Source organism: Gadus morhua, chromosome 7, assembly GCF_902167405.1.
Source record: "Gadus morhua chromosome 7, gadMor3.0, whole genome shotgun sequence".
NCBI classification, from domain to species: domain Eukaryota; kingdom Metazoa; phylum Chordata; class Actinopteri; order Gadiformes; family Gadidae; genus Gadus; species Gadus morhua.
The window spans coordinates 24,475,452-24,502,439 of record NC_044054.1 but is presented as its reverse complement, the minus strand read 5'-3'; the positions used below and the strand labels follow the sequence as shown (position 1 = coordinate 24,502,439).

General features: G+C 44.7%; 4 protein-coding genes across 7 annotated transcripts; 2 read left to right on the top strand and 2 right to left on the bottom strand.

The window, feature by feature from the left end:
• Nucleotides 1–503: 503 nt before the first annotated feature.
• Nucleotides 504–8,904, top strand: LOC115546543 (zinc finger protein 239). Of its 2 annotated transcripts, none has more exons than XM_030360104.1 (6): nt 504–936; nt 1,173–1,267; nt 1,380–1,443; nt 2,509–2,792; nt 2,978–3,041; nt 5,260–8,904. In XM_030360104.1, the coding sequence occupies exons 1-6, from the start codon at nt 630–632 to the stop codon at nt 5,982–5,984; spliced, it is 1,539 nt and encodes a 512-aa protein (XP_030215964.1). In that variant the 5' UTR covers nt 504–629; the 3' UTR covers nt 5,985–8,904. The 2 variants fall into 2 exon arrangements, with proteins under 2 accessions (XP_030215964.1, XP_030215965.1); XM_030360105.1 differs by having other exon boundaries at nt 505–936; nt 1,383–1,443.
• On the bottom strand, nt 8,643–12,180 carry fgl1b (fibrinogen like 1B). The gene is made up of 9 exons (XM_030360137.1): nt 12,013–12,180; nt 11,814–11,913; nt 11,389–11,629; nt 10,939–11,098; nt 10,640–10,737; nt 9,891–9,979; nt 9,601–9,723; nt 9,414–9,478; nt 8,643–9,309 (listed from the first exon to the last, which is right to left on the bottom strand). Exons 2-9 carry the CDS (start codon nt 11,874–11,876, stop codon nt 9,135–9,137), a joined length of 1,014 nt encoding a protein of 337 aa, XP_030215997.1. The 5' UTR covers nt 11,877–11,913; nt 12,013–12,180; the 3' UTR covers nt 8,643–9,134.
• smpd1 (sphingomyelin phosphodiesterase 1) lies at nt 10,093–26,966 on the bottom strand. Of its 2 annotated transcripts, XR_003977242.1 has the most exons (10): nt 26,724–26,966; nt 26,305–26,568; nt 25,873–26,193; nt 24,903–25,183; nt 24,355–24,528; nt 23,806–23,977; nt 23,128–23,204; nt 22,622–22,767; nt 21,496–22,019; nt 10,093–10,124 (listed from the first exon to the last, which is right to left on the bottom strand). XR_003977242.1 is itself a non-coding variant. In XM_030360099.1 (9 exons), the coding sequence occupies exons 2-9, from the start codon at nt 26,521–26,523 to the stop codon at nt 21,589–21,591; spliced, it is 1,821 nt and encodes a 606-aa protein (XP_030215959.1). In that variant the 5' UTR covers nt 26,524–26,568; nt 26,724–26,966; the 3' UTR covers nt 20,604–21,588. The 2 variants fall into 2 exon arrangements, 1 of the variants encoding a protein (XP_030215959.1); XM_030360099.1 differs by lacking the exon at nt 10,093–10,124 and having other exon boundaries at nt 20,604–22,019.
• Nucleotides 13,337–20,593, top strand: tpte (transmembrane phosphatase with tensin homology). Of its 2 annotated transcripts, none has more exons than XM_030360102.1 (19): nt 13,337–13,685; nt 13,903–13,992; nt 14,242–14,322; nt 14,542–14,589; nt 14,964–15,122; nt 15,659–15,778; nt 16,200–16,308; nt 16,482–16,545; nt 16,657–16,721; nt 17,146–17,206; nt 17,299–17,380; nt 17,705–17,793; nt 17,949–18,010; nt 18,339–18,419; nt 18,833–18,938; nt 19,073–19,170; nt 19,267–19,362; nt 19,863–19,933; nt 20,187–20,593. In XM_030360102.1, the coding sequence occupies exons 2-19, from the start codon at nt 13,943–13,945 to the stop codon at nt 20,290–20,292; spliced, it is 1,548 nt and encodes a 515-aa protein (XP_030215962.1). In that variant the 5' UTR covers nt 13,337–13,685; nt 13,903–13,942; the 3' UTR covers nt 20,293–20,593. The 2 variants fall into 2 exon arrangements, with proteins under 2 accessions (XP_030215962.1, XP_030215963.1); XM_030360103.1 differs by having other exon boundaries at nt 13,338–13,685; nt 13,906–13,992.
• Nucleotides 26,967–26,988: the final 22 nt, after the last annotated feature.

Sequence of the window (26,988 nt, the reverse complement as noted above, 5' to 3'; positions counted from 1 at the left end):
CATAACTCATCTGAGCCGTGCTTACATTGATATGCTTACATCTATATGTAGGCCTATATATATAGGCTATATATATCATCCTCAATAGTCTCTAGATCAATGTTTCTCAATATTTTTCTACAAACGTAACCCTTCTAAGATATTTTTATAATGCTTGTGAAGTACCCCCTTCACAAGCACTTTTTTTTGTACTGAAATGATTTCTGTACGTTCTCTTTAGCATGTGTCTGTGCTTCATTAAACTGTTTGCAAAATTCTCCCCACAAAAGAAACACAACGCCAGGGGATGGTGAAGCAAGCGGTGGATCCTATTAAAATATATTCTTCCTTAAAAAATATTTTTCACAGATTTTCCTTCTCCTTGTTTTCAGATGTATATTTCAACCACCACTGCTCAGGGTGAAAAAATATATGATATTTTGCCGTTTTATTTAGAATTACCCACTGCAGTACCCCAAAGTACCTCTAGGGGTAGGCGAACTCCCACTTGCACATCGATGTTGTTTTCCAGTAGTTACGGTAATACACCGGAAAAGGCCATTGGGTAATGTCGTTCTCTGATAAATCAACAGCATAAGGTTTATTTTGATGTCAGTAACTGTAACCTCTCGCCGGTATTCGAGTAAAATATGTCAAGAAACATGTCACCGTGCGGCTCAACTTTGCAAGAACAGCTTTCGTCCATAATGGAGGTACTTTCGAAAGCGGCTGTATCTGAAATTAGCCAGCTGTTCTCGGACGGATCAGCTACTCTTCAGTTACAAATAACTCAGAGCAGCAAAGAAAACCAAGTGCTGAGGATGAGGATGAAGGTGATGAGGAGTGAACTTTTTTCTCTGCGGCTTCAAACAAGATCGAATGCATCGCGTGCGGCGAGTCGTTTTCCCCTGAATCGAGCCAACCTCTGCAAACCACGGACTAAATCAATGGGAAATTGTGAGTTGAGTTCCGACTAATGGGTGGAAAACAGGTCAGTTCAGGGGGTACTATTAATTGTTACATTTGTAGTAAAAGGAAATAGTTATAATCAGGATCATAATTTACAATTAATGATTTATATCGGAGAAGCAGGTTATTTCACAGCACATGCCTAATATAAATGGACGAATTCCCATTTCCTGAACTCTGAAAAGGCTTTGATGTAATGTATTCTTCCTCATCATCATCATCAGGCCTGAAGCCCCTGATTGACCACAAGGCTGTTGGACATTCCCCTTTTTATTCACCATCCAAAAGTGAGGCTTCGTCAGTTATAAGTCCAGCAGAGGTAGGCACAACATACACATAGAAAGCACACACCATCATGATTCAATGGGGGTTGACTACCCTGCTGTGCAAATGCAAGAATGTGTCTTGTGTGTTTCCCTCTTTACGACAAGCAGGAGACCCCTGACATAATTTCAATCAAGATTGAAGAGGATATCAGTAGATGCAGGCCAGACGGTGAGTCATACATATTGCAGCATAGAGTTGGCTACTAGATTCTACCTACCCTAAAAGGCGCATCATGACCAGAGCCCTGATAAAACACAAGTAAAACTTGGGAGTTGCATTTCAAAGATGGAAACAGTCAAGAGCCAAGAAGGGCTTCAAGCAGGATGCCACATAACTGGTTATCAGTTGGTTCCAGTCATACAGTGGTAAGAACATGTTTATGCACCCATGTGAAAGTATACTAAAAAATCCTCTTTTGGAAATCGATCTTAATGCCTTATTTAAAATGAGGAAAAATCCAACCTTTTAGGCCACCAATTTTCTTTGTGAATGAGTAATGTATCGTAAATAAATAAATGTTCTTCATTGAAATACAGGGTGCATAAACATAGGAACCCCTATGATAAATTCCCATAGAGGCAGGCAGATTATTTTTTTTAAGGGGCATTTATTTCATGGATCCAGGAGAGGATGATGTGGGGCTATTTTAATTCCAAAGGTAGGAGACTTAATCAGAACGCATAGTATCCTGGATCGATTAAATAAATGGCTTTGTTTCCCCTCTTAGATGTTTTTTTTATTTTTTTTAAACCTTTCTATTTTTAACAAAACTGCTTAGGTAGGTTATTTCGCTTACCCCAAAATTTTATGTTTTTATTCTCCTTGTGTTTTTTAATCTGTAGCCCTTTTAGATCTTTGGACGAAAAGGACAGTATAAATAAAATGTATAATTATTATTATCATTCTCAAACATAAATAAATGTAAAACTAGAAAAAATGTAAATGTTAGATCATCAGCCTACAGGGAATGGCCTGTTGTCTCTTGTCATTGTCAATATACAATAATTGTCTCGCATGTAATGTTGTAAAGCTTATTTTGCACTGGTGTTCGTTCAGTGACCTCGTGCTGGAGGAGACGTCTCTCTCCGAAACTGTGAATTTGTGTCTGCAGTACGTATTTTAAGCCCTCTGTGTCAGTGTTACAAATTGTATTTTTTAATAGTTCTGTCAACTTGTACAAAGTACAGTTTTGTTCAAATAATTACTTTCGGTTTTTGTTCTTCCTCTCTGCAGAAGACTGTGATGCCTTTGGAGACCGCAGCACGACAAGCGCAGCCACCTCGGAGAGTCTGCCTGTGGACATCCCTGGCTCCTCCCATGTGTCCAGTCAAAACGCAGAGCTGCGGATCCTGAGTGTCTTTGGACAAGGTGGGGGGAAACTGGTGGTGGAAGGCCATGACACCCTCTTCACCGCTTCCGAAGTGGAGGCCCTGAACTCGCTGTCTGCGGACTGCAGCGTGGCCCAGAGCCTGGACTGTAGTGAGCGGTTGGATTGCCGCAAGGAGCTTGCTGTGCAGGTTGAATATTCCCCTTCTCATTTACCATCCAAAAGTGAGGCTTACTCTGTTACAACTTCAGCACATACCATAGAGAGCATACACCTTTTATGATTCAATTTGTCGTTCGTGGGGATTGACAACTTCTCTGTGCAAATGCAAGAATATGTCGTGTGTGTGTGTGTCCCTCTTAATGTGGAAAGCAGGAGACCGCAGACACCATTTTGATCAAGGAGGAAGAGGATATTGGTGGATGCATACCCCCTTTAGGTAAGTAATACCCATTGCAGCCATGCAAGCAACAGACATGCAAACGGCATGCTTTCATCAATTTTGGGGACCTGTGTGGTTCGTGCACATCCGAAGATTTTTCTTTTGGGGGGGGGGTGTGGGGAAAAACGGTCTGTCTAGTTACTGGACCAGATGAAATGAGACGGAGAGGTAATAAAGTCTGTCGGCACGAGGACCTTGGATTTATTAAGTAAAGTGGCAATGGTTATACAGAGTCATAAAGCGTGAGAGATCGAATATGTCTAAGTCCCTAATCAGCGCTGATGGTTCGTCCAGAGCTTCGCCTCCGTGGAAGGTCTGCTTCAGAAGAAGATCAAGAGTCTCTGTGTGATACAGTCTTATGCTGTATCCTCCTCTTGATGAGGTGTGTGCGTTTGAGATGTGTGTGGTTCTGTGTGTTTTTGCTTGACCTTGGCTCCCAGGCCCTAGTATATGCCTGTGTATCTTCTTGTGTTCTTCCTAACGGGGGAGAGCTTCAAAGTGTCTCCTGTGTGATAAATTAATGTGGCTCTCCCGTTCTTGAGGATGACTGGTGCATTGTCTGAGTGTCTACCATTTGCCTGCTTGGGAAATGGGGCCTTGGCTCTGGCCTTGACCTGACTATATTATCATGTTTGTGTTATGTGTTAAAAGTTGACTATATTGTAATGTGACTGCCATGTGATGTGCTCATCAGGCTAGGGTAGGAGTTAGCTATATTTGTAATGTACATGTGATGTACTCAGCAGGTTATTTTTCCCAACAGGGGGGGGGGGGGGGGGGGTCGATTGGTGCCCGAGTAATCTAATATCTCTGGCACTTCCACAACAAGTAAAGACTCGTAGTAGGGGATATCTCGGCCATGGTTGAGAGGAATTGGGGGAAAGGAACTTTGGCCTTGATACTCTAAAGTCCATGAACTGCGACATGGAGAGAAAAAAGGGTTTGCACTCCGGGAGATGATCTGCCGGACTTGCCACCGAGCTCCCCGCGCCAGAGCTGCCGGACTGCCGCCGAGACCTACCCCTGCTTCGGCGGAAGTGCAGCAACTGTCGAAGCCGTCCGGCCGCCGCCGGCAGAGAAAGGGATTGTACTCCCGGAGCTTAGCTGCAGGGCTGCCGCCGAGTTCCCCCCGCAGGAGCTGCTCGTCCGCTGGTCCACAAAATCTTAGCTATGCTCTGATTGGAGGGGTGTGGGGAGGTGGGAGGTAATATTCAACTTTGCCCCCTTCCTACGTAGGAGGGGGTGCCGAAACTGACTCGCTCATTTGGTAACTGTAAGCGGGGTACTTTTTTCAAAGTTTGTATGCGTGTGGGTTCACCAGAGACCCAAAACAATACCCCAAATCCCAGGAAAAGGGTTGTTTTCATAATATGTCCCCTTTAAGTAACTTGCCCAACACTGCTACTAACCATGTTAATAGTGTTGTAAATAAACTTCCAAACCTTTTGGGTGTCTTATTTGTAAGGTGCAAAGTAAATAGTTGCAAGGAAAAGTGATGCCCTTGCCGTCTCCGTCCGTCTCCTGTGGGTCTACGGACAGTGACCTTTCCATCACTGCCAATCACCTGCTATATATACTATATATAATTTCCTATTTATTGAAGCATATAGCACAGGCCTTCTCATGTTATTAGGATATTACGCCGTCATATTTTTTTCTGACTTCGGGTAGCTCTCTCTTTTTTGTCATACATGTTTGCACCCCTGAAGCAAGCAAATGACCTGGATCCACTGAGAATTTACTTGATTCTTCCTGCGCTCTTTTGAAACGACCAGATCCCTGCTAAAACCAAGTAAAACCTGAGAGAATTCAAAGAATGTAACACCTTAGAGCCTAGAAGGTTATCAAGGTGGATGCTACATGTGCTGTTTTGTGATTTTCAAACAATAAATAAATTAAGTATGTGTAAATGTTAGCTGATCAACTTACAGGTAGCCCTTTCACACATGCACTGTAAGCCGGACATCCTCCGGATTACACCCTGAGGGGCAGTATGTGGGAACGCAAATGCCAGAATCTGTTCCTCTGGAGTTTACCCACCCATGCCCCTTGTGTAAAGGAGAGCTGTAGAATTTATAACGAGCGAGAGGGCGTGTTGTTGACTGCAGTACACCTCTAAACACTTGATGTTAAGTGTGTACAAAGTACATACTGTATCCTTTTGTGCAAATGATGAATTAATAAAATTACTTTGTCTTTGTTTTCATCTCTGCAGAAGACTGCAATGACATGAGAGAGTGCAGCACACATCGCAGCGCCACCTCGGATAGTCTGCCTCCTGACGACCCTGGCTCCTCCCACATGTCCCGTCACAACGGGGAGCTGCGGATCCTGAGTGTCCACGGACATGGGGTGGGCCAACTGATGGTGGACCGCCATGACACCCTCTTCAGCGCGTCCGAGGTCGAGGCCCTCAGCTCTCTGTCCGTGGACCACAGTGTGGCCAAGATCCCGGATTGCGGCGAGAGGCTCGTCCACTGTGAGGAGCTGACTGGGCATCGGGGCGGCCGCAAGGGCCGGCCCTGTGTCTTGTGTGGCAAGGTTTTTCCCAACGATTCCAAGATGACCATCCACATGCGTACCCACAGCAGCGAGAAGCGCCACAGGTGCGACCAATGCATGAAGCGCTTCAGACGGAGCTACGACCTGAAGATCCACATGATGATTCACTCCGGGGAGATGCCCTACAAGTGTGACCAATGCATGAAGGGCTTCAGACGGAGCTGCGACCTGAAGATCCACATGTGGATTCACTCCGGGGAGAGGCCCTACAATTGTGACCGATGCATGAAGGGCTTCAGACGGAGCTACGACCTGAAGATCCACATGAGGATTCACTTCAGGGAGAAGCCCTACAAGTGTGACCAATGCATCAAGGGCTTCAGACGGAGCTGCGACCTGAAGAACCACATGAGGACTCACTCCGGGGAGACGCCCTAAGGTGTGACCAATGCATGATGGGGTTCTGCCGGAGCTCCAGCCTGAAGATCCACATGAGGATTCAATCCAGGGAGAAGCCCTGCGTTTGCCACCACTGCAACATCAGCTACAGTCGTGCCAGCAGTTTGCGTCGACACATGATCAAGAACAAGGGTAAAGGGGTGCTTTGACATGGGGCAACAGGATGCTTCTATTGAATTTGACACCTTTATCCTGTATGTGATGAAATTACTGATTTAACGTTTTTTATCACAATTAGTTTTTTTCAATTGCTTGAACACATTTTGCAAAATTTGGCTCATTGTGTCAAAACTCAACACACAAGCAAATAAGACACAACACTGGGAAATAAACCATTTACATCTATGTCAAATTGAAACTCGGCTATCGAAACCTAACAATTCTTTGTAAAAATGTCACTCTGATGACAAAATGATACACACTTGCATCATATGAACACACTTTCAGATCAGCAGGAACACACTGGTCTACTTTATATAAAACACTGCAGTCTTTCATGTTCACTGTTTTTATTCAGTTCCACAGAGGGCACGTTTTCACCACAACCAAAGGATCAAATACTAAATACTGTACATTGCAGTACTGTACATTACAGTGCAGTAAATACAGTTTGAGCAAAAATAAAACCAAAATAAACCCTACTGTTCTGTAAACACAGAAAAACATGGCAATTGTGCGTGGGTGGGCTTATGGATCCTGCCGTCTGTTGGGGTCTGGCCATAGGATCTCATCAACATCACAAGCAATGTTTTCTCCTGCTAAGCATCGGGGAAAATATTGCCTTGTGTGCCGAATCCATCCATGGATTGACCCTATGTCGATGTCTCTGCAGGCCTGTTCCATTGCCTGCAGAAGAAGCATGCGAGCATGAGGTTGGCGGTCATATACGCGCCATCTCCAAGCCGAAAAACATTCTTCCATGGGGTTTAGAAATGGTGTGTAAGGGGGCAAGTATAGGACTTAAAATTGATGATGGTTGGTGAACCAGTTGCCGACCACAGCAGCCCGATGGAAACTACAGTAACATTATCCCAGACAACAACAAACCTGGGCTGCTCTGGTCTGTCCTGTACAGCTGCATCGTGAGGTGCATCCAGAAAAGTTATATGTTCGGTATTGAAGGGACCTAGTTTTGCTTGATGGTGCAGTAGCCCTTGAAGGCTTATGGCAGCACACAATGAGATATTTCCCCCGGGCTGCCCCGGGACTTGCACAATTGCCCTTTGGCCAATTATGTTACGACCCCGTCGTCTTGTTTTGCTGAGGTTGAATCCATCCTCATCAATGTGCAGCTCCATCCATCTCCAAGATGCTCTGTAACAAAACAAAATACATGTAATACATATTTTGGATGGCATTACTCAAAACACTCAACTTCAGTACTACACATACAGAACCCCCACCCCATCAAACAGGTACCTGGTACTCTCTGAATGTATCTATGTGGTACTGATGCAATAGCACATATTCAGCTGTAACTGGATGACACCAATACTGTATTGTAAATGTAAAGGACTGTAACACTTAACTGTACATATTCACGTCGAAGTCCTTTCACCCTGACACTCTTCCTCTCAAATGGGACCCTGTACAATTGCAGCATGGTAATTTGGTGCTTTACCAAGATGCGTCTGATAGTGGAAAAGCTTTCTTGCTCTATGTTATTGAATCTATCTGCAGGTATTTGTTGCTGTAGTTGGTTGAGACGGATTGTTTGCTCTGACCAGGTCCATAATGGCAAGTTCCTGCTGTTGGGTGAACAGGCGTTGGCATCCGCCCCCAGAAGGTCTTCTAGTCATTCTATAGAAAAAAGCAACCACGAAATGTTACTGTATTGGTTTTGCTTCTTTTTTACAGTACTGTACTGTACTTTACTGTATATATACCATAGAAAGTACTGAAACATCTCAATGTAGGTAATCACAGTATGTCATAAAACTAACACTTTCGTTCAAAAAGGAGCATTAGCCACCCTGCAATACAGTACATGTGATATGGTACAGTACTGAAAATACTCTAGATACACTCAGAGTATAAAGTAGAGAGTGGAATACATACCTGTTTTCCAGTCTGAATGTCCTTATTATGAATGAAACTGTGAAACGGCTTGGATTAGGGTTGAGACTCTGCCCAGCTTCCCTCATAGTCAGACCATGGCTTATGACATGGTCCACAAAAGTTGCTTTTATGTCATCGGAAATAATGTTCTGTGCACGGCCTCATCCACCACGTCCTCCTCTATGTCTCTGTCCTCCTCTTCCTCCTCTTCCTCTTAGTTCAAATGCAAATTATTAGCTTTTCAATTAGAGAGGATGGGCGGTGTCTCTAGGTCCAAGGAGAATGTATAGAAATTCCTTAAATTGACTAATTGATGCTGCGATGTGGGAGGGAGGAGTGGGGACATTAAACTGAATCAAGCATCAGACATATACATATTTAACCAGTGACCATTTTTAGTTGATACTTGCTGCAAGTATTATATAATGCTATCCATGCAGACAAACTATAGAAGGGAAGACATCAACATTTTGGTTTAAAATAGTCATTTTGACCTGTTTTAGTCTGCTGCCATGAGAACCTTTGAGAGTGAATGTTTCTTTGCCCCATCTCACATATTATACTCTTAGAACATTAATGTTTGATTTAGTGTTTGTTTTAATTTATATCAGGCAGTTGGTATAAATGTAATGGTTGATCATATTATCAACCATTCAAATATTAATATCAGGGAGTCAATGTCTGATGCTCTTTGTTTTTAATATTTAAAAGTCCATTTCATGCATGGTAACTAATACACTCGGTAGAAAGATTGTTTACGCTAGGATCTTCCAAGAGTAAGGGAAAGGGAACAGTGAATGAATTTATAACACGTGATTAAAATAAACGTATGATATGTGATGGCATGCGTTTCCTCATAACACTTAAAATAATCAGTACCGTATCTCCATAGCATCTCAACATAGCTGGAACATGACCCCATAGCAACACAACTCCATAGGTACATCCCTCCAAAGCAACAAAATGCTGTGGCAACTCCACAACAACACCCACCAACAAGTCCACAGAAACATAAAAACCACAGCAACATAAGTCAGGTTAATGTCTAGTAGGTGTTTCATCAGTTATGTGTTATCCATCTCCACTGCCCCCGCTGTCCAGGAAGGCCAAGGGGCGGACCTTCATGGCGGTGTGTCTGAGAGAGTACCACAGGCCCCTCCAGGTCCCCCACACCACGCCGTTGTCGTTCGTTCCCTTGTACTCTCCACCACGGTAGAACCTTCCGTTGAGGTTGGCTGTGTGGCATCTGAGGACCACAGATTAGAGGCACGGGATCATAGGGAGGACAGAGGACATACTGTGGGGTGAGCAGAGCTATCAGATAGCGTTAAGAGTGAAAACATCACCCACCTGTTGAACCACCAGCCACCCATGTTCTCTTTGGCACAGTTACCCTGCAGGAAGCGGTCATTGTCCTGTCAAAATGACCCAACGTTGATGTTATTGTCAACAATGTTGGTGGCTATATTGCTCTTTGTCCATTAATACCGCTGAGAACACAGAACTGCTCTGGAGGTAGGTTATCGTCTTCGTGTACCTGGTCCCTGGTGGTAAACTGCATGCCATTGACGCAGGCGGACCACTGCTCCATCACGCCCCCTGCTGTCAGAGCATCGCCAGCACGCCCGCTGTACTGACCGTACTGCAGACGATAGCTATCCTGCATTAATTAAATTAAAGTAATTGGTCGTTTTATATAATACAAGTGGGAATTGCTTTCAGGTATTAGTCTTACAAACAAATATTTGTATTAGTTTTCAGGATTACTTTGACAGATTAGTACTTTCCACAAAGCAGGCCTACCATCAGCAAAACAATGTAATGTACCTCCTCATTAGCAATTCGGAAGTTCTGGTAGAAGGCATGATTGGTCTGGCCACTCCAGTCCGTGAGATCTATCTTTAGCAGGTTCTGCCCTTCACACGCAATAGGCCGACACAGAGACACACACACAAACACACACACACACACACACACACACACACACACACACACACACACACACACACACACACACACACACACACACACACACACACACACACACACACACACACACATCTGTTGGTTCTTCTAAACACAAACTTACTCTAAACATAGGCAGCTCCTTCTAAAGGTGTGATATTATGCCACCGGGTGTGAGTGACTGTGATTTACCATAACAAGCCGTGTGAAAATCGTCCTTTCCTTTGTTTTACTGACATCGCAAGTGAGAGTGTCCACCTATGTATGCTGGATAGATCATTCTACCAGCCTACCCAGTGGACTGTAGCAAATGTTGATTATCTATCCATCATACATCTAGGTGCCGTGGACGCCTCTACTTGCTACTAAAACAGTGACATCACAAGTCCGATTTTCAAACGGACCTTTAAAAAATCCTTTAAAATTATCTCATACTCTGGGGGTCTGGTGTAGTTGTTATTGTTTTTCAGAATCAGATTCAGGTCAAGATTTAAATTGAAGATTCCGAGCCCTCAAGATCGATCAAGTCAAAGAGGGGTGTGAATCTATTTAACTAATTCGCCTAATTGACCTTCATATGTAATAACGATTTTTATTAAATGTAGGCCTACCTCCCGAGAGCACGACATGAATGTGCTCGTTTCCAAGCCAGAATTCATCGTTCCATCTCTTGAAATCACCAAACCCGTCTCTGTAGTCCACCCAATCTCTGCAACATGCCCAGGAGAAACACAATGACATGTTGGAAGGGGAGGGGTTTTATGGGTTTTGGGTTGTTTAGTTAGAATATCTTGCACTCTGTATTGCTTTTTATCTCTTTTTAAATGACTTACCTCTAGGTAGGATAGGATAACAACCCAACCTATGAGTGTTAAATTGTTGTGTAGGAACCAACATGCAAAGGCTGTACCTGTCAAAGTCCACTCTGCCATGTCTTCTCCTCTGGAGCACGGTCCAGCCCCCTCCATCCTCCATGTCGCAATAGGCCAGGAACGGCTCCTGGTCAAGTTTGGGCCGGATCCGATAGAAGCCACTCGGTGGGCGGAGTCTGTCAAAAAGCTCAGAGCAGTCTGGAGACAAGGTGGACTAATGACTTCTTTGGGCTCTCATTCTTTGCCTTATGTGGAAATCAGTATTCCACAATAATACTTAATAATAATTATAATTCTGATAATAATAAATCTGATGACAATAATGCTGATAATAATAAAATATTGATACATGATTATTTTATCATTATTATTAAATGATAGTATATTTAATGAATGTTTGAGTAATTAAAAAAATATATAATATACAATATAATATTTTAAAAATATTTATTATATGTAAACAAATCCAATATCTTTCCCATTATCACCTTTGTCGTGGACAAGAACGCTGCCAGCAGGAGGCAGAAGAGGGTTCGGTGGTCCACGGTGGGGATTTGCTTGCTCCGTGCCGTTTGAGCGTTGGTCCAGCCCGGAAAGAGCCTGTCGGAAGGGCCGGATGTACTTGTGTCTCTTCAGGTGGTCGATCTGCCACGACCCGATCAGCACCTTGTTCTCCAGCTCTCGGACGCTGACTCTGAGCGCATCCATCTGCGACCAGCATTCCCTTAGCTTAAGGAGCAGTGGGACATAGAGTATAGGTCTATATTGGTAACTGATTTAACTTATGAACAACTCCAATCTATTTAAAAACCAACTGGTATTGTTGCCTATAATTTGAGATGTTACGCAGTAAAAAAAAAAAGATGTTTGGGCCAATAAGAACCAGAACAACATAATAAGATAGCCTACATACTGGGAACTGAGGCGTTGAGGTCAGAGATGGGCTGACCAGAGACAGAAGAAGCAGCAACAGCATGCTTGTCCGATCAACTTTAGATAGTCCTGTTGAATATCTGTGGGGAAAAAACATGTTCAATTTAATTCGAACATATTGCGTAATGCGTTTGAAAATATAGCATAAACGATTTTTGGACTGAAACAACGATACGTACCTTGGAGAGAGTGCAGGGCGCGTTCCTGTCCGTTCAGGGTCGGTCTTATTTATAGGTGGCTCGGTTCTGCATGGTCCGCATTATAACCTGTGCGTGTAGCTGACTTCAGATCCGTTTCGAAGTATTCTCCACTATAAATCATGCACGCTGGTGCGATCACAGGCTGTTCGAAGGGCAGGGTCGAAGAAATAAAAAGGGCCCCACTGCAGGACATCAGCCCCTATTATCAGCACGTAAATGACATTATATATATATATATATATATATATATATATATATATATATATATATATATATATATATATATATATATATATATATATATATATATATATATATATATAGATAACATTATTATCAGGCTATCCAGACCAAAACCACATCTCTATGATAAGAAAAAAAAGAGTTGACTATAAACCTTTAAGTCTTATCAAAGTGCCTGGGCGGCGTCCACGTTGTAGCGGAGACTACAACGTGGTAGTCTCCGCTACAATATCTCATGGGCACAGCATCTCATTTTCATATTTTTTTTTGTTCTGTTGCTAGGGCACTTCATCGTGTTTCCCCACTTTGAAGGGCATCTCAGGGGGCACTTAACTCGTTATTTTTCATCGGAAAGGCACCTGTATGGAACCTCAAGTTGATCCCTTATTTGTGGCTACATGTGGCTCCTTGTCTATTTTCTCCAACGGTGGGGTATGATAAGAACCCTTCCCGCATTCTCACAAGTCTAGGGACAACCTACACAGCGCTGCATCAAATTGTTCCACTGGAGGCCTAGTCGTCCATCAGTAGAGCACCCAATGGACACTTCCTCATGTATCCTATGCCCTTTCCGTGGTTTCTTCTCACCTGTAGGGGTAGGCCTACCTGTTACAGCACTGCACGAGTGCCCTCCTACAGGTTGGGAAAACATGGCATTGAAGGGACGGCATTGAGGGCCCTTCCTCTCGTTTTCAATCCTTGGGGATGCTTTTTCAACCAAGGGGCCAAATGGTATGTCACACAGAACCATATGGGAAGTCACCCTAGCCCCCCCTAACCCTCCCAACACAAAAATAATAATAATCTTTAACAGTGCAATATTATCATTTTAAATGTAATAATATTGTAGGCTTAAAGGTTCAGCAAAAGGCAAATAAATAAAAAAATCAATAAGCAGCCAGCAACTATTGGAATAAGTCTGTTCAGTTTGGGACAGGCCAGTCTGATTATTAAAACCAGATGTGGACGGGAAAAGAAAGGTGCGCAAAGAGAGGGAAGCTACGAAACTAGTGTCGTCCAGTGTTGGTCCAAAGACGATCTAACCCCAGTCTGCCGGCACCAAATCGCACGTCAAAGCGCTACAAACACATTCGGGAAAGCGATAAAATAGGAAGGGCTTAGCAACAATTTGCGGTTCAGGAAGTTCGAAACCGCTACGTTTGCAAAACGGCAAGGGAGTAGAGAGGATAGATGGAAAAAAAACTACCCGGTTAACCCTTGAACTGCGCTCCTCTTGTCCTTTTCTGCACAATAAGTCACAAGACCTACCTCCTTTAATATCGCGGACGACGTGGAGGTGTCAGGCTGGACGGTTGTTCTAGGAGTTCGTCTCCGGTTTAGTGTTTTGTTGTAGATCCTCTTAACTGCATTAAAGGTACAAACGGACAGAGAAAGTTTGACAAGATAAGGTTGGTGACGTTTTGTTTATTTTCACAGTTAAACTGTGAGGATTTCATTCATTCACCTAAATCGATTTCATTTTGATCATAAAGTGATGTATGCTTGACGTGCCCGCGTCAAACTAATGCTAATTGTTTTGTTTATGCAACACGGGTGAAGATATGATCTTCTTGTATTTGCACTCACACCGGTGCTCCGATCTTTTATCAATTGTCATGAATGAAGCAGTCTTTCAGCTGACATCCCACACAGCCTTGAGTAGACCATGACCTCCGTGCACTTCAGCCCTGGGCTGCAACCTTCCGATGCCAATGGGTAAGAAGATAATAATACATTTAATTTAGAGGCGCCTTTCAAGACACCCAAGGTCAAAGATCAGCTGCGACTCAACCAGCAAACCACCAGCCTTAATAGATGGACTGTTGCCTTATTCTTTTAGTTGCACAACTGCTACAGATGTACCGACAGGGACCTCTTATTACAAATGCATGTCAACAAACAATATTACGGGTATTTTTTGTTCTATTAACTGTCTGTGTGTTTGGGTCTGTCTGTAAACAACAGGGCAGTTGACAAGATGGAGAACGCTAAAGTGGAAATTGAGGATGGAAAGGACTTCCAAAAGGAAGAAGATACTCTGTGCAAGTGAGTTGTTGGCTACCAAGCCAGCCTGTTTTTTGTATCTATTCAGTATTTAGTCATGTAGCAGATGACTTGCGTTGATTTCAGTTACACCTCCGGGCATGATCATGCTTAATGACGCCTATTAGGCTGTAGACAATAAAGTTCAGACCCAGAATCATTAGGTTCTATGTACTACCCTCTCGCCTCTGCTTAACATTTACTCCTCTTCCGTCTCCGCAGCAAGATCAGGACGATGATAGCGCCATTCGTTATGTCCTTCGGGTTTCGGTAAGCACGAGACAAGACTCAAAACGGGATCATGGCAATTTTTAATATTAAAAATGATGATGATAAAGCTCAGAACATGATACAAGCAATGACTGTAAAAAAACAAATCAAAAAAGTAGAAAAAGCCCAGAAACAATCAGACGAAATGAATGGCATGCATTTAATGTGTGTGTGTGTGTGTGTGTGTGTGTGTGTGTGTGTGTGTGTGTGTGTGTGTGTGTGTGTGTGTGTGTGTGTGTGTGTGTGTGTGTGTGTGTGTGTGTGTGTTTATGTGTGGCTCGGGCATATGTGTGCGTGTGTGTGCTCGTGCGAATTTGCATGTGTGTGTGTGTGTGTGTGTGTGTGCTGCTGCGCATGTATCCGTGTGTCCGTAGTATATTTGGCGCGGTTCTCATCGTGTTTGACATAGTGCTGGTGAGCGTGGACTTCAGCCTGAAGAAAGAGAGCCCGGCCAAAGATGTGCTGCAAAGCCTGTCCCTCGTCATCTCCATCTTCTTCCTGGTGGACGTCCTCCTCCGTGTCTACGTGGAAGGGTACGGGAGGGAGGTGGAGGGAGATGATGCAGGAGATAACCCTGTGCATGCAGTTGCAGTTGTTTGTTTGCATGTTATTTCCATGAGAGATGGTCGGGCGCATTGTACGTGAGTGAAAACGGGACCTTCTGTTATAGCTGTGCGTGCAAAGCAGCTATGTCTGTGCAATTGTGTGAGTGCGGATGTGGCTGTGTGGGTGTGGGTTCTTTCCACACGTATGTGCCAATACAGTGTGTCTGAAGGGCAGAAATGTGTATGATCCAGAGAATGAGTCAAATGCACAGAATGAGCTCATTCTGCTGTGTCATTAAAAGGAAGACGTGAACAGGAAGTCGAACAGGAAGTGTAGTGGGGATACACTGGACTCGCTATCTCTCTCTCTCTCTCTCTCTCTCTGTCTGTATGTCTCTCTGTCTAGAAACTCTGGTGAGATCATCATGACCCAGCAGTGGTGTCATGAGAATGCAGTGGTCCCCATGTTGGGTATCCTGTGTTTCAGCTGCATGTAAAACATACTCCCTGTTGTGTTTCATCAGGTTCAAGGTGTATTTCAGCTCCAAACTGAACATCATTGACGCCTTTATTGTGGTGATCACCCTGGGGGTGTCCATAATCTACACCATTTTAGACATTATTGGCGACCGCAACGATCACAGGTACACTTGTTTGTTCTGATTCTGCCAGCCTCTGCTGCCTCCGTTCCCTCCGTTCCATCCGTTCCCTAGTCCTGATGTAGATTTTGTTTGTTTGAGTGTGTTGGTTACCACAACCGGGATGTTCTCGTAGGGGAGGGGTTGGATGAGGATAGTTCAAACTTTTAAATGGTTGATAGTTTAGGGAGGTTTACTGGGGAAGACTTTTAGTTTGAGCACCTGCAGGTGGATGACAAGTCTAAAGATGACAAGCTCAATTTAGTGAGTTGAGTTTCTTTATTTTGAAGAACACAGATGAAATGGCTTTGATCAATCCTAAAGATTTATCAAAGTAATCCTAACTGCAGTGCAAACCATGTTTTCACTTCCGTAGGATTGAGGCGTGCTTGAGTGTTTGTGTTTGACCACCTGTTTGTTTGCCCAGGGGGCCCAAAGGGCTGTTATTCCTGCGCATTCTGAGGATCATCATCCTGATCAGGGTGTTCCGGCTGGTGTCCCAGAGGAAGGAGCTGGAGAAGGTCACCCGGAGGATGGTGAGGTTGTCTCCATGATAACACACTATGGAGACCCAGAAAGAGTGTGTGTGTGTGTGTGTGTGTGTGTGTGTGTGTGTGTGTGTGTGTGTGTGTGTGTGTGTGTGTGTGTGTGTGTGTGTGTGTGTGTGTGTGTGTGTGTGTGTGTGTTGCTAAATCTCTGTTTTGATCAGGTCTCGGAGAACAAGCGACGCTATCGTAAGGATGGGTTTGACCTTGACCTGACCTATGTCACGGGTAGGTGCAGCAGCGTTCCCGCAAATAAATAACAGGACTTGATACAGGACTGGGTTTTGTTTTGTGTTGCTCAGAAAAGGAACCGAGGTTCCTCTCTCTCTCCATCCACAGATCGTGTGATTGCCATGTCTTTCCCTTCCTCTGGGAAACAATCCTTCTATAGGAACCCCATACAGGTAAGGGGACACATACACACACACACACACACACAGACACGCGCGCACGCACGCACACACACACTATCTCTGTAATTGTGTAAGTTTGTCAAACATTAATGGGCCCCTAGCTTACCACAAGGTAAATGTTGATTAGCCATTACAAAATCACAAGTGAGCTTCCACCCAGATGAATGATGGATAGATCAGCCTTTCAGTTGGCACAGTCCAACAGGTAGACCGGCACTTAATGTATTTGTCGTAGATCTAGATGGCCACTCCCACTGTCACTGTCACTACTGGGTTGATTTTGAAATGGCTTGTTATTGCTCATTAACCTCCCACTTGGTGGTATACCAAGGCCCTTTTTTTTTTTTATAAGTATGACCAAAGATCGGGAAGCAAGGAAGGCAGACATAAATGCACCTTTCTCTCTTCATATCAGGAGGTGGCGAAGTTCCTGGACACCAAACATGAAGACCACTACAGAGTGTACAACCTCTGCAGTGAGTTTCCATCTGGCTGCACCTGGTTCATGTCTGTTGTCATGTGTGTTCTCTATGGCTGTAGCCATTCGATTGTCCCGCTCTGTCCCCAGGTGAGAAGGGCTACGACCCGCAGTTCTTCCACTACCGGGTCGAGAGAGTGTTCATCGACGACCACAATGTTCCCTCTCTGGAGTAAGTCTGTGGGTGTGGGTGTCCTTTCTGTTTAACGCAGGTTACCAAAGCTCATATGCAAACACATTTGTATTTGAGGATACTCAATAACTTTCATTTTAGCAGAGTGAATTGAGATATATGTCATTGAGGAGCAGGTAGCGGCCATGCATCTAGCTCCATGATGCCAACAGACGGAGGCCAAAGTCATTCGGAAATCGAATCCAGTACCTTTTTGGGGCTGGGTTAGACTGCCAGACCTCCACTCAAAGATGTTGCTCTTAATTTTGCCCGTCCACCACTTGGCTTCATGGTGCTTCCGATGGCTTGTCCTTCACGTCTCAGAGACATGCTGAAGTTCACCGCAGACGTGAGGGAGTGGATGGCTGCTGACTCCAGGAACATCATCGCTATTCACTGCAAAGGAGGGAAAGGTAACCTCAATGAAACCTCGTAAACCGTTCTCGCTCACCAAGTCGATTGTGTGCAAAACCACCGTGTCCATGTGGACGCGCCGCTAGAAGTCGTTGGCTTTCGACTGGTCTGGAGCTGTAGATGAGTCACAATGCCGCTTCTGGAATTTTAACAGGGCGCACGGGAACTCTGGTGTGCACGTGGCTGATTGACAGTGACCAGTTTGAGAGTGCACAGGTAGGTCACTTTTTTATATATATGCTAAGGCCCAATCCCATTTCTACCCCTTACCCCTTCACCTTACCCCTCCCCCTTGTTTTGAAGGGGAGGGGGAAGAAGGGGAAGGGGGAAGAACTGTTGAAGATTTAGGCCCAATCCCATTTCTACCCCTTACCCCTTCCCCTTACCCCTTCAAAACAAGGGGGAGGGGGGAAGGGGTAGAAATGGGATTGGGCCTAAATCTTCAACAGTTCCACCATGGCACAACATACCATAAAGTCTGGTCATAAAAGCCAGGTCAACGAGTCGACCCTGACTGCCACTGGTTCTTCCCTCGCTGCCCCAGGAGAGCCTGGACTACTTTGGGGAACGGAGGACGGACAGGAGCCAGAGTTCCAAGTTCCAAGGCGTAGAGACTCCCTCGCAGGTGAGGTCAGGAGCCGTCCATGTGAACAGCGCCTCCCAAGGGCACCATGGCGTTCAATGAGGTCATTAATGAATGGCCGCACATAAATGTGCAAAGTCAAATGGATGTGGACAAGGGATTTGGGCCATGGTTATTAGGTTAGGGGTGGTGAGTTATGGAGATCGATCGGGGTATAATAAGGGGGTTAGGGTTAATGGATAAGGGTTGGTGGTTAAGGTTACTTGGTTAAGTGGATTAGGGTCAGTGGGCTTAGGTGGGTGCTGGTTAATGGGCTAAGTTTGCAAGGTTAGTGGGCTTGGGTTTAGGGGATGAAGGTTGGTAGGTTATGCTGAGGGGATAGGTTTCGGTTGTTAGTCGGTCTTAGTCAAGTTTTCTTCTCACACATGTGTATTACTTCTCATGTGAAACATCAGAGCCGGTATGTAGGCTATTACGAGGTGATGAAGAACAAGTTCGACAGACAGCTTCCTCCTCCTCAGAGACTCAAGATGAAGAGCATCCGCATTCACTCCATAGCAGGTACAGAGTCACATTTTTATTTTCCCATTTTATTTTCCCACAACACTTTTTGTCGTCCAAATCCATTTGAAGATAATGGAATGGGCTGGTGCACAGGAAGGTGAAGGGTTGTGTTGGGCCCTGTCTCTACTTAGGTGTGGGACGAGGTGATGGCAGTGACCTTAGGGTGAAGGTCATTCTAAAGAAGGAGCTGGTGTTTAAGTGCGTGTGTGCCAAACAGGAAGGCTGCACTGTAAGTATCAAGTGGTTTGTACTTCATCCTTGAGATAATACTAAAATAGTATCGTACTTTTTTGGGTTTTACCAGACGCTGCATGTGTCCCCCCAGGTGTTTCCTGACGTAGGCAGCAACAGTGTGGTCATAAGTCTGCAGGAGGGCCCTTTGGTGGATGGCGATGTTAAAGTCATGTTTGAATCTAGTGCTGTGAGTGTTATCATCTTATGCTGGTGAACTGCACCTGGGGCCGTGTTCCCATTGCCTTATTTAATGAACGATAGATTGTATGATATTTAAGGAATAAGTATAGGGGGAATTCATTCTTATTTTGGGCCAGGACTCAAGCGGCGTGACGTATGGGTTGCATAAACAAGCCAACACGAAATGTCACCCAATGACATTTAATTGCATAAAGAAGCTGTATGTGCTTTCAATCCATTGGATGAATGCATTGAAAGCCACTATGCATCATACCATATAGTCTGTATATCAGCATCAGTTCTACACTCCTTTTACAGGTCTTGTGCGCCAAATTCTGCACTATATAAGGGATCAAGATTTATGCACTCAATCTTTCAACCGCACTACAAAATACTTAAGCCCTACAGCGTGCAATACTGGACCAATTCAAACCCTGCAGGGGTCTTTGTGGACTTATCTAATCATCCTGAGTGTACGTCTAACGAGTGTGCGCTATCCATCCCTAGGGTCTGCCTAAAGGATATGAAGACTGCCCCTTCTACTTCTGGTTCAACACCTCCTTTGTAGAAAATAACAAGTTTGTATCTTCCACATCTCTATTTGCATGTTTTTCAATCAATTGTTCTGTGTTCTAAGTGAAAATAACAATAAAGCGTGCTTATTTTATAAATAAGTGTAAATTACCTAAATGTTGAATGTCAATTTCACCGTTACTCGTCATTGACCATAAGAAGCTAACCCCTCGTCTGTAGGAAGCAGAAACTGAACTAAACGAAAATACAAGTGAAGGAGGCATGACTTTCTTCCAACGCCTGTCTGATTGTACCCAGGTTGTACCTTTCCAGGGAGGAGTTGGACAACCCTCACAAGGCCAAGACCTGGGCCCTCTACAAGGAAGACTTTGGCGTCACACTGCTCTTCTCAGAGTCTGAATAACAAGGTGTTCTCTCCAACACAAGAACTGTCTCTAGTTTGGATCCAGAGTCGTCTACCCCCATGAAGTATGGATGTGCACTGTTATGCTTGCAATCAAAGCAAAATTAAAGTATACTAGAATTTTTTTGTAATTAAATCCAAATATATTGTATGCTAAAACAAGTAGTGTCATTGAGAAGATATGTAAAAGACCACTTTGAAGCACTGTACATTTACTTGTCCAAAGACTAAAGTAAAATGTAATAGCCTCAGTGACTACTTGACTGATTTGTGTGCATTGGTCTTGTGAATCTTCAATAACCCGAGTGAAAAATATGATATTGCTTTATTTATTTATTATTGCAATAAAAATAACTGCTTTAATACAGTAAGCATCATGTTCGACATTCATTTTATCATAATTCCACGGCACTTCTGGCTCAAACATTTTTACTGATACAAGTTCATAGAATCAACCCATACATTAAATACTAGATTAAAGTGCAGGAAAGGGGAAAATGAAACATTGGCGTGAAAGGTGCTTTTCCGAAGACCATCTTGTGTATTTGGCTAACCATTTTCAAACTGGGTTGTAGAAAGGAAGGCCAATTTGCAGTAAAACAGACCCAAACCCGGTCCCACAAAGCAGCAGCAGGGGCTTTAAGACCCCGGCCGGCCTCCATACAGCTGTCAAAGTCACTACCCAAGTTCAAGGTCTGGAAGATGAGTCCCATAAAACAGAACCAGTCTATACGAGGTGCCTTACAGCAAGCAGAACATTTTATTCTGCTTCCTAGCATCATGCAAGACATGTGTAATACATATATATTTTTATCTTAGGAGAAAGCAATGATTTTTTGAAGTGTGATTCAATCCACAGGTTCTTTGTTGTGCTTTCTTTTAACTCAAAAGACATTCATCGTGGAAGAGGTCTACTCTACCTTTAACCACCCTGCAGGCCTGTTAAGCCGAACGGTTTAACCCGGCTGTGATTAAATTAGGAAGTCTAATTAAGTTTCCAAATCTGCTGGTGATCCAACTAAATAATAATTTTAACCCCTTCAAGCCGCAGTTGCTAGAAGAATGAAAAAGAATCCAAACTTCCCCTACCTCGCCAAGAGTTAACTGATTTTGTTGAGCACACAGCCATACATAAATGATTTGCATTGACAAAAAAACAATCCATGGCTTCAAGCAGAGCTACCCTGATGCTCGAAAGTCCACACACACACACACCTTAACGTTTGAAAACCTTATTCTAGAAAATACATTTCCAGACCAGTACAACCAGTGTCCACCTTGTTACGGAGCCCAGTGTCAACAGAGGGTCTTCCTCGCCGCCAGTGCCATGTCACCCCCGAAGCCGTTGAGCAGGTCGCACTGCTGCAGCTCGTCATACTTACCGCTGCGCAGGAAACACAGCAGGGACGTCTTGCAGGTGTCCTTGCACGGGGCCGACACGTGGCCCTTGTGCATCAGGTACCAGAACCTCTGGAAGACCCGGTCGTCGTCCACGAAACCGCGGAGCAGCCCCTCCCAGTCGGAGGGGAACAGGGTGGACAGCCCGTAGGCCTCCGTGGCCCGGTACAGCCGGCTCCACTTGGGGCTGGGGTCGGGGATGGAGACGGCGCCGCCATAGCCGGGTCGCTTGTGGTTCACCTCGGTGAGGTTGAGGATGTAGGTCTCGTGGTCCACGACTAGCCGAGAGCTGCCCTTGTAGTTCCCGTCCACAAAGTAGACCCTGTAGCCTGGAGGATGGATTGAGTCATCAATAACAAAACTATACCCTTTCATTTATAATTTGTCCTTTAAAAAAGGCGCCTTCTGCTCCATTTGAATGCAGACATTCAGGAGCAGGTCAGGTTGAGCATCTCCACCAAAGATAGTCTGGACACTGGGTATCTAACACCAGACATTTTGTCTGAGAGTCCAACACATTCACCACTAAAGTGCTCCCACTACTTGAATATTATATAAACTATTTTTATATAAATATATAAAAACGAATTGTGATACTAAAACAATAACTTTACACCAGGCCTTTTAAAATCGAAAATGTTTAGGGTAAAAAACAAAACTTTAAAAAAAAAAGTTACTTTCATTTCAACAGGGCTGATATTGCCAGAAAATAGGAAAGAATAGTGCAAATGGAAAGTACAGATGATGAAACAATTCCGATCTTACATAACTCGGGAATTGGTATAGGCTTGTTATTGTCTCAACGCACGGGGCTTGCACTTCAGTGCTCTGAATGCACAAGCCCAAGCAGGCCATTATTTAACGACCAGGGCCGAGAAGGAATTTCTCGCATAGCTCCTTTAAAGAAGGAACTAGATGATAAGCTCCTCACCTGGGTTGAGGTTGATGTAGGTGGTGGCACTAGGTGCGATGAAGGCGACGCCCACCGGCCGAGTCATCGTTTCTTCATCATAGAACATCTGGAACTCATCCACATGGGTATGCCCGAAAAACTGTCCCGTGATGGTGCTTTCATATCTGAAGATGGGAGCAGGAGGAAAAAAAAAAAGAAAGAAAAAAAGTACTCCAAATTATATATAGCTTCTATAAAACATTGAGAGAATCTGAAATGAAAGTGCTAGAATACATCAGCGCGAGGGAGTCTAGGTCACTGAACTCTGTAGCTAGATTCTTTTCACTTTCACGTACGGAACAGACAGTAGACGGCCACCAAAGAACATATGATTATGTTCTGATGTTAGCAATACCCTTTATGACTGCAGTTACTCCCACAAGATCCTCATTTTAGTGAATGATACAGAACATTAGGGTCTTTAATATTTCCCCAAATCGTTCAGCCCTAATAAGAAGCTACATGCAAACTTCAAGTGAAGCTACCTGTTGAGGATGTGGTAATAGTTCCAACTCCAGCTGCTGAGACAAAGTCCGGGCGGGATGTGACCAATGATGTGAACCTGGACAGTGAAAAAAAAAAAGAGTTAAAAACAAAGACCTCCAAATACTGAGGGAAGGGCGGATACAGTCATTGACAACATTAGCTGAAAATGCCAATTGTGCCCCAACAGGTCACATAAAAAGGGCCTAATACAATTTGTGGAATAATGATATACAAGTGGAAGTGCAGCAACTGCAAGAATACTTGGTGGGTCTCTTTATATATATATATATAGTTGGCTGTGTGGAAGTCAATGTTTCCGTTACTCTTACGAATGTGTGAACACAACACCTTCCTCCGTCAAAAGCAATGTGGGTTTTTTTAAAAACACAAAGACATCAGTTTGACAGCTGTGACTACGAAAGACTATCTTTGACAAACATCCGTGCTACATTTCAATCATCAATGACACGCAAGTACTAGCATCATCTCCCATCAAATCACGAATTATTAATACACAACCTCCTCCCGATACACCCCTCAGTCCCAAGCCAAAATCCCTCAACTGTTCAAACGGAGGCTGCAAACCTCCTCCTCCTCCTCCCCCCGCCCCTGTCATTATAAACTTTGTGCTGTTGGCCCCCGCCCCCCCCCCCCCCCCCCCCCCCCCCCCCCCTCACCTTCTCGCCCAGGTCCTCGCTGGCCTGCAGAATGTGGACCAGCCACTGCAGCTGGTTTGCAGGGTCGCTGGAGTTCACCATCAGCCAGAAGTTCTCCCGAGCACAGAAGTTCATGTTGAGGGACACCAAGCGCAGCCCTGGCTGAACCAGAACCGAGTAGAAGCCTGCGTATCTGGGAAGACGAGCCTTTTAGACGAGCAAGTGTTTGTTTGTGTAAAGTATTGGTCCAACTACTAACGGCCTAGAGTAGCTTGAGGCCCAAGATGCATAACTTCTTTATGCTCCATAAAAACTAGTAAGTCGCTGAGCATGAAGGGAGTCCGTTAAATGACTGAATAAGAACAACAAAATTCGACCCAATAAAAATCTATAAGAGTTACCGCCTTTGCGGAGAAGAAACATGGAGATATTTACTTTGGAGTGTATTGGAGTAAGAGTGTAAAGTCAATGCACAAGTAGCTCAGAAGTTGACCTCTGGAATGAACCCTGGTTCTCTTTTCATGCATTTCACAAAAACACTGTTCAAAATCCATAACAAGCCCAGATCACCTGAGAGTCTTCAGGGCCTGTTCTGGTAACCACGGCGCCCACTCCTCTGCCATGGCGTTGTACAGCCAGGCCAAGGATCGGTTTCCGTGGACGAAGGGCGGGGGGAAGCTGTTGACGGGGGTGCTCTCGTGGTTGCCGATGGCAGGGTACACCGTTACATTCGGGCCAAGGTTCCTGCCCATAAAAACACAAGCGTCACCAACTGTTTTTCTTAAGCTATAGGAAACGACTTACTTCTGTGTGTTCGTAATTTGCAGTCAATAATTTACTTGGTTTATGACGACTTTAGGGTGAAAGTCACAACAAACTAGCCAATAACATGTCACACACACACACACACACACACACACACACACACACACACACACACACACACACACACACACACACACACACACACACACACACACACACACACACACACACACACACACACACACACACACACACACACACCATTGGCTACGTTAACCTGCTGCATTAGCATTCTACACAAGCATACTACTCAGGCATGCGACACTAGCATGCAACATTAGCCCGTGACGCACTTGTGAATGAGCCTGGAGATGATGCTCAGCTCGGACAGCTGCTGCTTCCTGGTCTGGGACCAGACGTTGTGAGCCGGTATGTCTCCGGTCCAGTACACCCAGTCCCAGGGCCCGGTTCTGGCCACGTCTTCCAGCAGGTTCTTTACGGTGCGTAGCGGCAGGTCGCATTTGCTGTAGGTGCCCCAGTAGCCCGCCTCCCGGTGGTGCCAGACAGGGGCGTTGGATTCGTTGCGACAGCAGAGGGGTTCCTTACAGTCCGCACTGCTCCCAGCTGAGTACTCCTAGCACGGGAACCCAGGAGAAACACAAGGCCAATGGAGACGGGTTTAAGATATCCACTCATTTGTAATGGCCAAGTTGGGATGTCAAAGTTCTACATTGTCAATCTTCCTCAGCCATAAAAGCACCACTGAAATCATAAAGAGGACAATTCAAGCAAGGAAAACCTCTTTGTCACCAAATGTTCACCATCTCTCCGTTTACATAACTTGTTTATAGAGAAAATATATGAATACATGAAAAATTTATATTATTCTTGCAAGATGTTGAAAGGTACTTTTACCTGAGTAATTTCAAGTTCTAACATTGGAGATCTATTCACTGTTTCCTGAGCAATGGGGAACTAGATGGCAGAGGTTGAGTAACTTTACCGCAGTAGTCTACAATTTAACTTTTCACAAAAAAAAAAAAAAAAGAAAGTGTTGACCAAAGCGACCAGAGCTGGGGGAGTCAATATTATCATTTTGTATCCTTCTGTGGTTGGATCCCAAGTCATAAAATCGTGATTAACTTATCTTGACTAGTGTTTGTACAATGAAGATCAAGATATGCCCTTAAAAGCTTACAATTGGAAGCGTCAGAGAAAATAGCCAGCTTTTCTAATGGACTGCAGTTGGACTGAATTCAAAACCATATTGTGATATTAAATTGCCCATCAAAGAGATCGCCCTCCTAACGGCCACCAATGTACCTGGTCCCAGTGGATGTCTGTGAGGAAGAGCACCCTGCTCTGGGGTGAGCCCGGTGGGGGAGGAGAGGGCGGCGTGACGGGCGGCTTGGGGACTTTGGGTAAGGTGACGTTCCAGGGGGCATACAGGTCAAACTTCCCACAGGAGGGGCCCACCAGCAGAGCACACGCCTCCGACGGCCACAGCAGGGAGTACTGCAGGGCCCGGATGAAATCGTTCCTGAACAGCTCCGTAATCTGGCGACAGACCTCCGCATCGGCAAGATGGAGCCGGATGCACGCCTCACCTACGGCGCGGGCAACGCGCTCCTCGTTCTCATCCGTCTGTGTGGGACAGACGGACCAACAACACAATGAAGGAACAATCTATGGCCACACGGCTATATAGCTCTACATTCAGAAGTATCGTATTGAAGACCCATAGACAACACTTACCAGTAGTGCAATATCTAGGATGGTAAAGAAGGCTTTACAGGCGGGGCAGGTTAGGTTTTTCCAGTTAAATCCGAGACCGGAGAGGCTAAACATCTCTATAGGTAATGGATTTGGTTTCTCGGCATTTTCCACCGGGTGAGTGGTCACGAAGACCGACAACAGTACGACTGCAGCACATGATATGAAGGCCAACTTTGACAGCTCTGCGGATATCCTCATTTTTCTGCAAGCAATCGTCCAAAGAGTATTTCGACTGTTGAAGACCTGCATAAATAGCGGCAGAAAAAGTAAAACTCGAGAAATGGAACAACAACAACAACCAAACACACAAGTGACTTTCACAACCGGTATGCAATTCAAACTATGAGGCTAAAGTACGGATAAACCAAAGCAGAGGTGCTTTTTCAATGCCTCTGTACCTCACACAGCGTGGGCTGCTCCTCTCCTGGAGAGCAGATGTGGGGTAGGGTGGTGGGGAGCTGTTTGCGAAGACGTGTTATCTTGCCCCAGGTGCGACTCTTGGTGCTCTCAGCGGCGAGTTTTATACACGCACTGTATACCAGCCTTGGCGTCAGCTGACTGATCACGTGATAACGCACGCCTGTCCTTCCTGCCTCAAGACACAATTTGCATAATTCGGCAGAAAGATGCTTGCTTCTTGTTCTATGCTTGAGTCAATTACTT

Coding starts and splice junctions, on each gene's coding strand:
- LOC115546543 (XM_030360104.1), top strand. CDS start 630: ATGTCAAGAAACATGTCACCGTGCGGCTCAACTTTGCAAGAACAGCTT. Junction 937..1,172: donor GACTAAATCAATGGGAAATT/GTGAGTTGAGTT, acceptor CATCATCATCAG/GCCTGAAGCCCCTGATTGAC. Junction 2,793..2,977: donor GCAAGGAGCTTGCTGTGCAG/GTTGAATATTCC, acceptor TGTGGAAAGCAG/GAGACCGCAGACACCATTTT.
- tpte (XM_030360102.1), top strand. CDS start 13,943: ATGACCTCCGTGCACTTCAGCCCTGGGCTGCAACCTTCCGATGCCAAT. Junction 17,207..17,298: donor CAGAGTGTACAACCTCTGCA/GTGAGTTTCCAT, acceptor CTCTGTCCCCAG/GTGAGAAGGGCTACGACCCG. Junction 19,934..20,186: donor TCCTTTGTAGAAAATAACAA/GTTTGTATCTTC, acceptor GATTGTACCCAG/GTTGTACCTTTCCAGGGAGG.
- fgl1b (XM_030360137.1), bottom strand. CDS start 11,876: ATGCTGTTGCTGCTTCTTCTGTCTCTGGTCAGCCCATCTCTGACCTCA. Junction 11,099..11,388: donor CGTTCTTGTCCACGACAAAG/GTGATAATGGGA, acceptor CCTTGTCTCCAG/ACTGCTCTGAGCTTTTTGAC. Junction 10,738..10,938: donor GGCAGAGTGGACTTTGACAG/GTACAGCCTTTG, acceptor GGCATGTTGCAG/AGATTGGGTGGACTACAGAG.
- smpd1 (XM_030360099.1), bottom strand. CDS start 26,523: ATGAGGATATCCGCAGAGCTGTCAAAGTTGGCCTTCATATCATGTGCT. Junction 23,978..24,354: donor CAGGCCCTGAAGACTCTCAG/GTGATCTGGGCT, acceptor TCGTCTTCCCAG/ATACGCAGGCTTCTACTCGG. Junction 22,020..22,621: donor CTACATCAACCTCAACCCAG/GTGAGGAGCTTA, acceptor TCCATCCTCCAG/GCTACAGGGTCTACTTTGTG.